This window comes from Acomys minous (assembly GCF_964271855.1).
Source record: "Acomys minous genome assembly, chromosome: 4".
In the NCBI taxonomy this organism is placed as follows: domain Eukaryota; kingdom Metazoa; phylum Chordata; class Mammalia; order Rodentia; family Muridae; genus Acomys; species Acomys minous.
Window position 1 is genome coordinate 48,204,562 of NC_140486.1, and position 13,793 is coordinate 48,218,354.

The 13,793-nt window shown below is 42.6% G+C and overlaps 1 protein-coding gene across 1 annotated transcript; it reads left to right on the forward strand.

Annotated features, from left to right (window-relative positions):
* Positions 1 to 539: 539 nt before the first annotated feature.
* On the forward strand, positions 540 to 5,352 carry LOC311596588 (mitochondrial ornithine transporter 2-like). The gene has a single exon (XM_084780198.1). The coding sequence runs from the start codon at positions 1,256 to 1,258 to the stop codon at positions 2,063 to 2,065; it is 810 nt and encodes a 269-aa protein (XP_084636324.1). The 5' UTR covers positions 540 to 1,255; the 3' UTR covers positions 2,066 to 5,352.
* The last annotated feature ends 8,441 nt before the right edge of the window (positions 5,353 to 13,793 follow it).

Here is a 13,793-nt window from a genome sequence, read left to right on the forward strand (position 1 = left end):
CAGGCTGGCCTTGAACTGAGAGATCTGCCAGTCTCTGCCTGGGATTCAAGGCTTGTGCCACACCAGGCACTTGATCCCAGCATTTGGGAGCCAGAGGCAGGCGAATCTCCTGAGTTCGAGGCCAGCCTAGTCTACATAGTTCCAGGACAGCCAGGGCTACACAGAAAAACCCTGTCTTGAAAAACCTAAAAAAAAAACCCCAAAAACCAAAAACCAAACCAAAACAACAACAACAACAACAACAAAAACCAACCAACCAACCAACCAAACCAAAAACCCAAACCAAACCAAACAAGAAAAACAACAAAAGGCAGGTGCCACTACACCTGGCCTCACTTTGCAATACAGTCCAAGAAAGCTAAATCAAACATTGCAGCACACTGACCCACATTTGGTTACATCTCCGAAGTAGTGTGTCTGCAGAACTCAGAATCCCGTCTTACTCGCCTGGGAGAAGAGAGAAAAGCATCTGCCTGGGGGGTGGGGGGGGGGGTTTGGTTCCTGCCATGGACTTGAATGTAGCAGATCCCAAGTAGTTTGTCTTTTCTATTCATTTTTGAGGCAGAGTTTCATTGTCTATCTCTAGCTGGCCTCAAATTCAAAAGCTGGCCCCCGCTTTCTGAATGCTGGAGTTAAGGGTGTATTCCCCTGTGCATGGCCTTTTTTTTTTTTTTTTTTTTTTTTTTTTAAATTTCAAAGCTCTGTTCCGGTAGTGACCTTTAAATCCAGACTGGATCAACTAAGAATATCTCCTGTGTCATTTTGCGTGGTAAGAAACCGGGAGACCTGGCCTCCAAAGGGTAAGCATCCTTCTATTCTCAACTTGCTGTGGGTGAACTAGCTGTGGTCCACTCAGCTAAGCACACGCTTTACCACTGGCTCACACGCCCAGTAAATGAAGCGTTCCCTCACATGTATTTATGGGAGGAGTGGCCATCGAAACCACTGAAAGCATTCTGCCACTGCCCACGGGGACAGTGGGGGCTCTCGTGGATGCGCGTGGCCGGGGGTTACTCCCCAGCGGCTGGGGAGTGCGGCGGGCAGAGGCTTTGGTTTGAGTCGCCTTGGCAAGGAGCCAGACCCATAGGGCTCACAGCGGCCGGCCGTGGGAGCCCACAGAGACTTGCCTTCCAAAGACACCAATGGGAGGGTGGACAAACATGAAGTCCACCCTGCCATCCAAGCCGCCATAGACCTCACCGCGGGCGCCCTCGGGGGTGCAGCCTGTGTGCTGACTGGGCAACCCTTCGACACCATGAAAGTGAAGATGCAGACATTCCCCAGCTTGTACAAAGGCCTCACCGACTGTTTCCTAAAGACCTACAACCAAGTGGGCTTCAAGGGCTTCTACAGGGGAACCAGCCCTGCACTGCTAGCCTACGTCGCCCAGGGCTCTGTCCTGTTTATGTGCTATGGCTTCTGCCAACAGTTCGTGAGGAAAGTGGCCCGAGTGGACCATAGCGCAGAGCTGAATGACTTGCAGACTGCTGCTGCTGGGTCGTTGGCCTCGGCATTTGCTGCGCTGGCTCTCTGCCCCACTGAGCTCGTGAAGTGCCGGCTACAGACCATGTATGAAATGAAGATGTCAGGGAAGATAGCACAAAGCTATAACACAATTTGGTCAATGGTTAAGAGTATCCTCATGAAGGACGGTCCCTTAGGCTTCTATCGTGGACTCCCGACCACTCTAGCCCAGGAAGTACCTGGCTATTTCTTCTTCTTCGGGGGCTATGAAATCAGCCGATCCTTTTTTGCATCAGGGAGACCAAAGGATGAACTAGGCCCTGTCCCTTTGATGTTAAGTGGAGGCTTTGCAGGGATCTGTCTCTGGCTTATCATATTCCCAGTGGACTGCATTAAATCCAGAATCCAGGTTATTTCTATGTTTGGGCAGCCGGCAGGATTAATCCGAACCTTTATAAGCATCGTGAGAAGTGAAGGAATATTAGCCTTGTATTCTGGATTGAAAGCCACCTTGATTCGAGCCATCCCTTCCAATGCTGCTCTATTTTTGGCCTATGAATACAGCAGGAAGATGATGATGAGCATGGTGGAAGAATACTGAAGTGTGCTGATGAGCCCCTGTCAGACAGAGCACATGAGTATGAGGACCACAGCTCCAGATGTCAAAGAGTTCAAGACCAACATGGAGTTATCTTTGATTGGGAGTTTCGGGTTTGTCTGCATTTCCTCAAATCTCAAACTTTGTGGAGAGAGCTTTGCTTATGTCATATTGTTTCTTCCCACGATCCTACAGAAATATAAAAATCACCGCCTTTGCTGGTGGCGGGATCTACAGGGTGAACCCGAGACCCTATGTACTTCATCTCAGTTATCAGGGCTTCTCATAAACTTATATGTGCATCTTGAATGGTTATGTGTTGTGAGTGAAGCATAATTTGGTTCTCTGTTTAGTCTCAAGTATCACCAAACCATTTAGAGTTGATCATATTTCATGAATCTGGGTATTGCTTAATCCATCCTAGATGTGGGTTATAGTTTAAAGCCTGCTTAATGCGCACCACACTAGTCTGTTAAAGTTTTTAAAGTCTTTAGGTAACCACCGAGATATTCCTGTTGATTTCTCAGAAAAGAATGTACCTGTGTACCAGCATGGCTTCCGCATTCTTGAGTAAAATTGCAGAGTAGGCTTCCTGGACTTCCTACTCTAACCTCAAATAGTGTGGTTCATTTTCAAAGTATAGTTGTATTATACACTGCAACGGTATTGGTAGGCGGAGTCGTGAGCATCAGGCCTTTGGGAAGCAGTGTGGTCTTTACCTGCACTGATTTTTTTCTTTCTCCTCTTCCAAAGTAGCCAGGCTTTAGGTTGAGGAAGGAACTAAAGGGTTATGCTGCTGTGCTTAGATGATCTGCCTAGACAAGGAGAGTTCCCGTTAGCTCCCTGTCTCCAGGTCCTGGCCTGGACAGCAATTCACAGTGTTGTGTCCGTTCACTTAAGGGTTGCTGATTCACTTTAGGTCACTCACCGTTCTCTGAACCATCATTCATTCTTCCAGGAAACAGAAAGTAAAGTCAAGAAAAGATTTTGTTCTGTTTGGTGACAGAGAGTCCTGCTGGGTGACATCATCACTTAGGTAGGACTAGTGTGCACTTAGTACTAACATTATCACAGTAAGCAATGCAAAGGGGTGATTGACTCGTAAGTTCACGTTGGCTCTATAACTGCTCGCACTACTGTCAGTGTTACAGCTTTCTAAATTTGGTTATGCTGTCTAGAGAGCTTTAATGACACAATATAAAATAATGAACCATAAGAAAAGTGCTTTTACTAAACTCTATGTATGCATATAAACAGAGACAGTACCTCCCAACAAACCCCTAAATACACCAAAGCAAGATGAAATCCCCCTTCCCCAAATCATGATTCAGCTTGCCCTCAACAGACTTAGAATTAAGAAGCTGTTGGGACCATACAATTTTAAGAGTCATTATTTTGCTTTATTTTCCTAGAAGAGTATCTCTATGTAACAGAGCTCTGGCTGTCCTGGACTCTCTCTCTGTAGACCAGGCAGGTCTCAAACTCACAGAGATCCTCCTGCCTCTGACTCTCAAGTGCTGGGACTAAAGGCGCTTGCCAACATGCCCTGCCCTAGAGTCATTCTTTATACCACTAAAGTAAGTTTCATCTTTCTGTGTTGCTACAAGACCAACATGACTTATTTATTATTTTTATTTGTTTATTCACATTTCATCCTGGTCATAGCCCCATCCCTCTGACCAACATGCCTTTTCAATAACAGGTATTAAATACCTATAGAGCTGAAAGAAGGTGAGGTACAAGTCTTTATTTTTATTTATTTATATCTTATTTTATTTATTTAAAATTTAAAGATACCAGTCTTAATAGTCCAGTCTACATGTGTCCTGTCCCAGGCCTCTAACTTTTAAAAACTCCATTAAACCATCATGGTAACTCCAAACTATAGTTCCAGAGGCAAGATCCAGGGAAACTACATGCTAACAAATAAGAGCTGCTGGGGACAGTTGGCAAAAGGTTTTGCTTAATATCACACCTGGTCTGCTTAGGGTCTACCATTGTTTTTTTCCATTTATTTGCTTCCAGTTGAAACCATTTACTATTTTAAGTTGTTTCTGTGTTTAAGTTACATGCATCATACTTGAGTAGCCAGTACCTAGTGAGCAGTACCTAGTGACTAGACCTGTTTTAAAGCAGGTTAAAAAATAGGACTGGCTTCGGGCAGGAGTAGGCATTTTAGTCTGTGTAGTCCCCCAGCATATACTGCCTGAGACAGCCTGATAGCTCTGCTTTCAGCAAGTTTTCTTTTCACATGATATGCATTAAAAGTTTAAATGCCTTCAATAGAAATCTTACGGGGCAAGCAAGAGTGAATGGGAGTAGAAGGAAAGTAAGAAGAAAAACGATCCAATTTAATTTTATTAACCCTTGGCTTAACATCTGGGGATCATTTTTGGATTTCTAGGTGAGACAGAATTAAGACTTGGGCAGAGGAAGTGGTTGGCGACAAACTCTGTTGTCTAACCTTAGGTCTGGGGTGATGGGATACCCAAACCGACAAACAGTTATGAGATCAGATCATGAGATCTTGTGACCAGGTGAGATGATTATGGGAAATCCTGGTTCCAAGCAATTAATCTACACAAGAAGAGAGAAGCTTTCCACCAATTAAAAGGAAGGATGGGAGATGTGACCAGGTGACATAGAAAAATATAAAATGCCACAACCTGAGATCCTATCCTCAGACACTTCACTCAAGTCTGTCAGAACAAGTATTTACTCTAATAAACTTTATCCTAATGAATTTGGCTTACTGAGGCTCTGTGTGCATCTTGCTGCAATCCCAGTGACAACGTTAAGAACAGAAGATACCCCTGCAATGGGACTCAGATCCCTGGGATTATAAGGTAACATTGTCCTCTCTCATGAGTAGAGGTCTAAACCCTTGACCTTCCTGGATGTCTCTCTCCCTTGCACTAATGGAGAATCTGTCTTGCTTTTCTTCCCTTGTCTTCCCTCCTTTTCCTAAGCTTTTCCCCTTAAGGATGAAATCCCAAAGCTTTCCAAAGGCATCCCAGGAAACTGCATTCCTCCCCAGGCTAAGGCAACTCTTTGCTAGGATATGAAGACCAAGGAGAAGGGAGTTTGACAGATTTCAGTCTAAAAAAAACTCTCCTGACTTTAACAACTTTTTATTCTCTATTCTCTCTCCCTTTTCCCATCTTTTATGATTTTATCAGCCTCTTCTTCATTTCCAAGGGGTGTTTGGATACAAAATGTAGCAAGAACAACATCTCTACCATCCACCATCCTCAGTGTCTGTCTGCCCTAGAATGGGCCTTCAAATGCCAATACCCAGAATGTTCTCTTTCATTTCCTTTCATCCCATGTCTGGCTATTGCTTTATGTGTGCTTCCTCTCTTAAATGCTTTCTCTGTCATGAATAGTGAATATGAGGGCAAAGAGTTCTAGTTTTTTTCTTTCTCCTCTAACTCCAAGGTTAGGACTCTTTCTTGCAGTACAAATCAGCTTTGGGGACAGCACATTTCTCCATAGGATCCAGGCTTCTTTCTTTGTCCTGTTGATGATGGCTCCCAGTGCTACTGGCAAGAACTCCATTTGTCCCTTGTCAGTATGTTTAGTGCAAAGTTTTGGAAATAGTCAAACTGTCCACTTTCAGTTTGCACCAAGCTCTTGAATGGTCTTTAATTATTCTGAGAGTATCCTTAAAGGAGTATACTCCTGGCCAAACTATCATCATTTGCAGGATGTGGAACCAATTTCATTGTCCATACTGTCAAGAGGATATCAGAAGTCAATTACTTTGGGGACTCTGCCTAAGATGGTACCATCTATTGGCTGCCTATTATTTATCTTAGGATCCTAGACATTAACTTTATCCCCCAATCCCTTTACATGGTTCAACATGGCACATACAAAATTTATGTGGGATGTGAAGGCCCACTTTCTTCAGACATAGAATGGAAAACTCTAAGTAGCTTCTATGCTATAAAGAGAAATTCTATAAAGAACTGACAGAGTCCTCAGTCACACAACCCTGAACATGGTGAAAACTAAGCCAAGTCAAGCCTGCTTAATACTTGGATGGGAGAATAGATAAGGAGATACAGGGCAGTATCGAAGATAGGGTTGATTGGCTACATCTGATCCTTGAGGTTAAAGATCAAGGCCCCAGGTGTGTCATCTTAGGGATAGCTGATAAAGAAGGTGATACTAGCTCACAGCAAGAACTAAATCTCTGTTTGAGGTGGGAGACACACAAATTACAGGGGAGCTGGTTTTCTGTTGGAGATGTTGGCATTCAACTAATGGTGAAAACTGAAGGCACCCCAAGAAGACAGTTGTGTCTCTGGGAGAGCTAGGGCTCTTTCTTTCTACTTTCTTGAGGAGATCTCTTTATAGAAGTAGACACATCCTGAGAAACTAGAATCAATTTATCCTCAAACTTTAAAGAAAATTACTTTTCTTTTACAATATGGCCTCAGCACTGAAGATGGAAAGACATTCCCTATACCCAGGCATTCCTTTTAAGAGAAAGCACCTATTTCCAGAAAGACTCGGGTGGACCCTATTTTAGATGATCTATTCCTCTGGGGAAGTCTGCTTTACCACTTATATATGTTTCAATTATTTAAATTGAAGTGAGGAATTAGGTAAAATCTGGCTTTATAGAATGGAAACTAACAAGACAATTTGAAGTTAAAAATAAATGCCAAAGAATGGCTTTTCTCTTTCTCTTTCTTTCTTTCTTTCTTTTTATTTCTTTCATCAGTTCAAAGCCTGATTTCAGGCCCCTCCCTCCCAGTCCCACCTTATGTACTCTCCCCCATCTTCCTTTCCTTCTTCTCAGAGGAGAGAGGCCCCCAAAGGGCACCAACCTACCCTGGCATCTCAAGTGGCATCAGGACTAAACATATCCTCCCCCATTAAGGCCCAACAAGGCAGCCCTGTTATGGGAAAGGGATCCAAAGGCAGGTAACAGAGTGAGATATAGCCACTACTTCTATTTTTAGGGAACACATATGTTGACCAGGCTGAACATCTGCTACATATGTATAGGGGTCTAGGCCCAGCCTATGCATGCTCTTTGGTTGGTAGTCCATGGGCTCAGGTTAGTTTACTCTGTAAATATTCTTGTGGTGTCCTTGACCCCTCTGGCTCCCTCTATCCTTCCTCCTACTCTTCCACAAGACTGTAGGCTTCTTTTGTTCTATGGACATTGTCCTTTGCCTTGCGGAAGCTTTTTCACTTTAAGGATGGCTTTTCAAAACCACGCATTTCAGGTAGAATTTTCTTCTCTTGTTAAGAAAATTGCTCATTCAAAGAATTAAATGAAGTTCTGGAAGACAAACTATTGGACACCAAGTCCAAGAGCCCAGTCTTAGGACCCAAGTTCCAGAAAATGTTGGGCAGGACTAGGTAACAGTTCTGTCCACCCTTACCTAACACTCTGAAAATGCGAGGATGACAAGGCTCCACATCTAGCCGGCACCACTGGATTCTCTCAGTTCATCTCTTCTGGTCTTTTAGGGAAGAGGTAACCATTGAGTAATTCTCCTAGTCCTTCAGAGAAACAGATTCTTTTTACACACACAAAAAAAGTCAAGAGGTTCTTCTTAAGTTCCCAAGAGTAGCCAATATGAAGGCCTGCCCAACTTTAATAATGAAAATAGTGTTTAGTTTTTTATATACCCAACAGGAAAATATAAATAGGAAAATAATGTCCCCAGAAAAACATTTATCTGGTAAAGTGACTTGCTGCCAAGCCTGATGACCTGAGTTTTAGCTAAAGGACCCACATGGTGGAGAGAGAAAACTGGTTCCCGCAAACTCTTCTGTGACTTCCAAATGTGTGGCATGGCCTCCTTTTCCTATACAAAGTACATATATAAATGTAATTTTAAAAAGTAGGGCTGGTGAGATGGCTTTGTAGGTAAAGTGATTGATGTCAAGCCTGACAGCCTGAGTTTGATTTCTGGAACCCACATAGAAGTAGAGAATTGATCCCACAATCTCATCCTCTGACCTTCGCATGCACTCCATGGTATGAGCACTGTGGCATTCATTTGCCCACATACAGTCATAGACAGACAGATAGACCAACTGACAGAGGTCTCCCTCTCTCTCTCAATGTTTAAAATATGTAACATAACGAACTAAATAATTAAATATGTGAAAAACTCCAGTAGATAATGCCTGACCACTTTCCAAAATGTTTACTAGATAACTGTTCTCATGTACAAGCCACCTTTTCCAAGATTTGGCTTTTATGTTTCTTCAGACCTCTGTGTATTTTAGTCTGATTTTCATCGCTATTTCCATGATTAATTGCAAAAATTTTGTGTGTCTCTTCATAGGTTTATATGTACTTTTCCTGTGATATGCCTATATTTTTTAATTAATTTCCTACTTTTTTGTTTACATTGGTTTAGAATAACACACACACACACACACACACACACACACACACACACACACACACACTTTTGGTGGCCTTGGGAATTGAACCCTTGACCTTGTGCATGGTAGGTAAGTGGATCCACCACTGAAATATATCCTCTTTGAGTGTCTTTTTTGGGTACAGGATCTCACTATGTAGCTCTGACTGACTTCCCTGGAGCTCACTATGCAGTCTAGGCTGTCTTTGAACTCACAGGGATCTTCCTACTTATGTCTCCTGAGTTCTGGAATTAGGACTATGTGTCAACATGCCCCAGACCCTATATATTCTTGACACTAATTTTTGTCAGTGTGTTGTATTTCTTCCTGATTTTTACCTTGTATTTTCACATCTCTAAAGTATTGGTAAGCAAAAGTATTTTAATCTGACCATAGTTACTAACTTCTTCCTCCTTCTGTTATTATTATTATTATTACTGAGACAGGTTTTCAATGTGTAGTGATGGCTGTCTTGGAACTCACTATGTACCAGTTTGGCCTCAGACTCAGAGATCTGCCTGCCTCTGCATCTGGAATGCATTAAAAGCATGTATCATCAAACCCAACTCAAATTATTATTATTATTATTATTATTATTATTATTATTATTATTATTATTATTAATTATTATTTTATTGGTTTTTTGAGACAGGGTTTCTTTGTGTAATAGTCCTGGCTGTCCTGGACTCACTTTGTAGACTAGGCTGGCCTTAAACTCACAGGGATCCACCTGCTTCTGCCTCTCGAGTGCTCGGATTAAAGGTGTGTACCACCACTCCCAACTAATCCTTTATTTTATATTAAATATTTTTCTTTAAACTACTTTGTCTTCAAGGTCTAAAATGTGTTTACATTTTTCACACTAGGAACTTTATTTGAGTTTGTTTTTGGATATTTACATCTTATTTGCCTTAGGAATTGACCTCTTAAGTTTATTTAGAGGCAGAGTCTCTCTATGCCAACCAGCCTGGCTACGAACTTACAGAGTTCCACCTGTTTCTACCTTCTGATTGCTGTAATAAAAAGTGTGTGTCACCACACATGGCGGAAATTGACTTAATTTATTGCGGTGGACCATGATCCAGTTGGATTATTTTATATGGATCTCCTACTTAGTCTCAGTTCTCAACTTGACACAGAGTTATCAAGAGAGTCACAACAGGGGCAGTGCCTCCATCAGATTGCCTTGCAGACATGTCTGTGAGATCGTTTCTTGATTACTGATGGATATAGGAGGTTCCTGGCCTACTGTGGATGTTGCTATCCTTACTTAGGCAGGGAGTTTTGGTCTGCAGAAGAAAGATAACCAGGGAGCAAGTCAGTTTACAGTCCTCTTTCGGGTTTTCTGCCCTTAGGTTCTTGCCTTGAGTTCATTCCCCGACTTTCATTAATGATGCATTGTGATCTAGAAATGTAAGCTGAAATAAACCATTTCCTCCCAAAGTTGGTTTTTGTCAGCATTTTATCATAGTAACAAAAAGCAAAATAGAACAATTATAGATTATAATCTTTAAGTGAGAATTTCATCTTTTTTCCATTGCTGTATTATGGCCTGACCATATCACCCATAATTTGCTTATAGAAACCATTAAAAATTTAAGGCTTATTTTATATGTAAGATTTACTTTATCTGTATAAGTGTTTTGACTACAAGCATGTAAAATGCACTACCTATGTGCAGTATCCTTGGAGATCTGAAGAACTGTAAAGGTAGTTGTTAACTGCCATGTCAGTGCTGGGTATTGAACCTGGATCCTCTGGGAGAACAGTAAGTGCTCTTAACAATTGAGTCATCACTCTAGCCTACGTGATTAGGTTTGACATGCCATAAAGATGAGCCCTCAATGAGAGATTTATGCCCTTACAACATGAGGAACTCTGGACCTTTCTGCCTTTCTACTAAGCAAAGACATAGCTAATGAGAAGGCTCGTGTATACAGACTCGAACAAGAGTCTCACCATGGTCTGACTGTGCCAGCACCATGATCTTGGATTTCCACCTGCGGAACATGAGAAATAAACACCTGTTAGTCAAGACACCTTAACTATGGTTCTAATGGCCTGAGCACAATTAGGCAACATGACTTGTCATCTCTGTGGTACTAAAATGTCCCATGTGTGTGCAAGCCTATTTTGAGCTCTTTTGATCTGTTACATCAACCATAGTTTCTATTTCTGTACCAATATCAAGCTGACTCAATTAATACAACTTCATTAAAAAGTCTAAGGAATTATTAGAGTTTTTCCTCATGTTTTTGATATTTTTGAGAGCTTCTTTAGCTATTACTTACAGTTTATTCTTTCACCTGAATTTCAAAGTAATGTTCCAATAATGTTTTTGTCTATGTATTTATTAATTTAATCTCTTCATGGCTTGGTCCCAGCTTCCTCCTCCTCCCCCCCTGATCCCGCCCTCACACTCTCCCCCATTCTCCTCTATCTTTTTTTCTCAGAGAAAAGGAGGTTCCCAAGGGGGTACCAACCCACCCAGGCACCTCAAGTCACAGTAAGAGTAAATGCATCCTCTCCCACTGGCGTCTGACAAGACAGCCCAGCTAGAGGAAAGGATTCAGTGACAGCCAACAGAGTCAGGGACAGCTCCTACTCCCATTGTTAGGGGACCCACATGTTGACCTCGCTGCACATCTGTTACATATTTGTAGGAGGTCAAGATCCAATCTATTCCTGTTCTTTGGTTTTGGTTCAGTCTCTGTTAGCCTCCATGGGTCCAAGTTAGTTTACTCTCTAGGTCTTCTTGTGGTGGCTTGACCCCTCTACCTCCTTCTATTCTTTCTCTCACTCTTCTATAGACTTCCCTGAGCTTGGCCTATTGTTTAACTGTGGGTCTCTGTATCTGTTTCCATCAGCTGCTGGATGAAACATCTCAGAAGGCAGTTCTGCTGGGCTCCTGTCTACAATTATAGCAGAGTATCGTTAATAGTGATAGGCATTGGCTTCAAGTCGGTCCACTTATTGGTTTGCCATTCCCTCAATCTCCGCTCCATCTTTACCCCTACACTTCTTATGGGCAGGACAAATTTTAGGTCTAAGGTTTTATGGGTGGTGTCCACCTCCCTCCACTGGAAGTCCCACCTGGCTACAGGAGGTGGCCACTTCAGGCTCCTTAACCCCCACTGCTAGGAGTCTCAGTTAGGGTCACTCCCATCAACTCCCAGGAGCCTTCTCTGTCCCGGATATGCCACATCCACTGATTTCTCTTCTCTCCCCTCTTCTTCCCACCCGTTTCTCTCCAGCCATCCACTTCAGATGTCTATTTTATTTTCTGTTCTGAGTGAGATTCAGCATCATCTCTTGGGCCTTCCTTGGATTCTTTGGGTCTGTGGATTGTAGTATGGCGATTCTGTACTTTATGCCTAATATCCACTTATAAGTGAATACATACCATGCATGTCTTTCTGGGTTTGTGTTACCTCACTCAGGATGATCTTTTCCTAGTTCCATCCATTTGCCTGCAAATTTCATGATGTCTTAGTTTCTAGTAGCTAAGTAGTATTCCATTGTGTGGAGGTACCACATTTTCTTTACCCATTTTTCTGTTGAGAGACATCTAGGCTGTTTCTAGTTTCTGGCACTTACAAATAAAGCTTCTATGAGCAGTTGAGCAAGTGTCCTTATGGTATGGTGAACAACTTTTGGGTATATGCCCAGAAGTAGTATTGCTGGGTCTTGAGGTAGATCTATCCCCAATTTTATCAGAAACCACCAGATTGATTTCTAAAGTGGTTGTACAAATTTGCACTCCCACCAGCAATGGAGGAGTGCTCCCCTTGCTCTGCACCCTCACCAGCATGTGCTGTCAATTGAGTTTTTGATCTTAGCTATCCTGATGGGTGTAAGATGGAATCTCAGAGTCATTTTGATTTGCATTTTCCTTACAACTAAGGATATTGAACATTTTAAGTGTTTCTCAGCCATTCGAGATTCCTCTGTTGAGAATTCTCTGTTTAGCTCTGTACCCCATTTTGAAAATTAGATTATTTGGTTTGTTGGTGTTTAATTTCTTCAGTTTTTAAATATATATTGTGTATTAGCCCTCTATCAGATGTAGGGTTCCTAGTTTGTAGTAGTTGTTTTGTTTTATTGATTATGTCCTTTGCTTTACAGAAGCTGTTCATTTTCATTAGGTCCCATCTATTAATTGTTGATCTTAGATTCTGAGCTGCTGGTGTTCTGTTCAGGAAGTTGTCTTCTGTGACAATGAGTTCAAGGCTTTTTCTCACTTTCTTTTCTAACAGATTTAGTATATCTGGTTTCATGTTGAGGTCTTAGATCCACATGGACTTGAATTTTGTGCAGGGTGATCCACAATCTGGCCATTCGGCGGCCGATCGCCTTTGGCACTCCTCCACCTCCTCCACCTATGCCAAGGCTCTGTGGAAGGATCCACTGACCCACCGATGGCATGGACCCGACCCAGTCCTTATTTGGGGCAAAGGTCATGCCTGCATTTATGATCAGAAAGAACAAAATGCGCGCTGGTTACCTGAGCGCCTAGTCAAACCTTTTAACCCCCCTCTCCCAGGGAACTCCCCTGAGGAAAAGATGTAATTGTGCTCTTTTTTAGGATAAAAAAGATACCGCCGATGCATCACGTTGCTACTCACCACGTCGCTCCTTTGCCTCTGCCTCCCTGAAGTGATTCTCGCCGCATTTCTGCGCCAACCTCAGCCTTATACAATCTATAATTTTATCTGGGTCATTATTAACCAAGCGGGAGATATTGTTAGTTCCTCCTCCTCTCAGGGCATTAATCCCCAGTGGCTCGATTTACAGGTTGACCTCTGTGCCCTGGCCCTGGGAGGCCCCTCTTCTTGGGGCGTGGAAGACATTTTTTTTTTTTTTTTTTTTTTTGCAACTTCCTAAGATTTTAATTACAGTACTTAGGGTACTACACTAGAGCACTTTGTCAGGAACATAATTTGTTAATGAATAACAACTGACACAGTGAATTAGCTGGGATTGTAATTAGCTCTCGCTAGCCATCCATTGGAACCCTGATCAAAAGCCACACAGAGAAAAGAGGGGGAAATCAGCTGTGAAGGATAGCCTTGATGGCGTGCTCTGGGCCACCTCCATGCCAGTGTATCCAGAGGGGCCGGGGTGAGACCTTGTCAGGCTGTGAAATCTGGTGCGACCTGCTCAGAAGGATTGGCCTCATGGCGAAGCCCGTTTGAAACGCAGAAGCTTGGGTTCCAACCCAGACCTGTTAAGGCACAGCCAAGGTTTTAAAGAGTCTTGTAAACACATTAATATTTGAGGAGCGCTGGCAGTAGCAGCTGAAAAGGAAGCGGGTCTTGTGTTGTCGATACAG

Coding starts and splice junctions, on each gene's coding strand:
- LOC311596588 (XM_084780198.1), top strand. CDS start 1,256: ATGAAAGTGAAGATGCAGACATTCCCCAGCTTGTACAAAGGCCTCACC.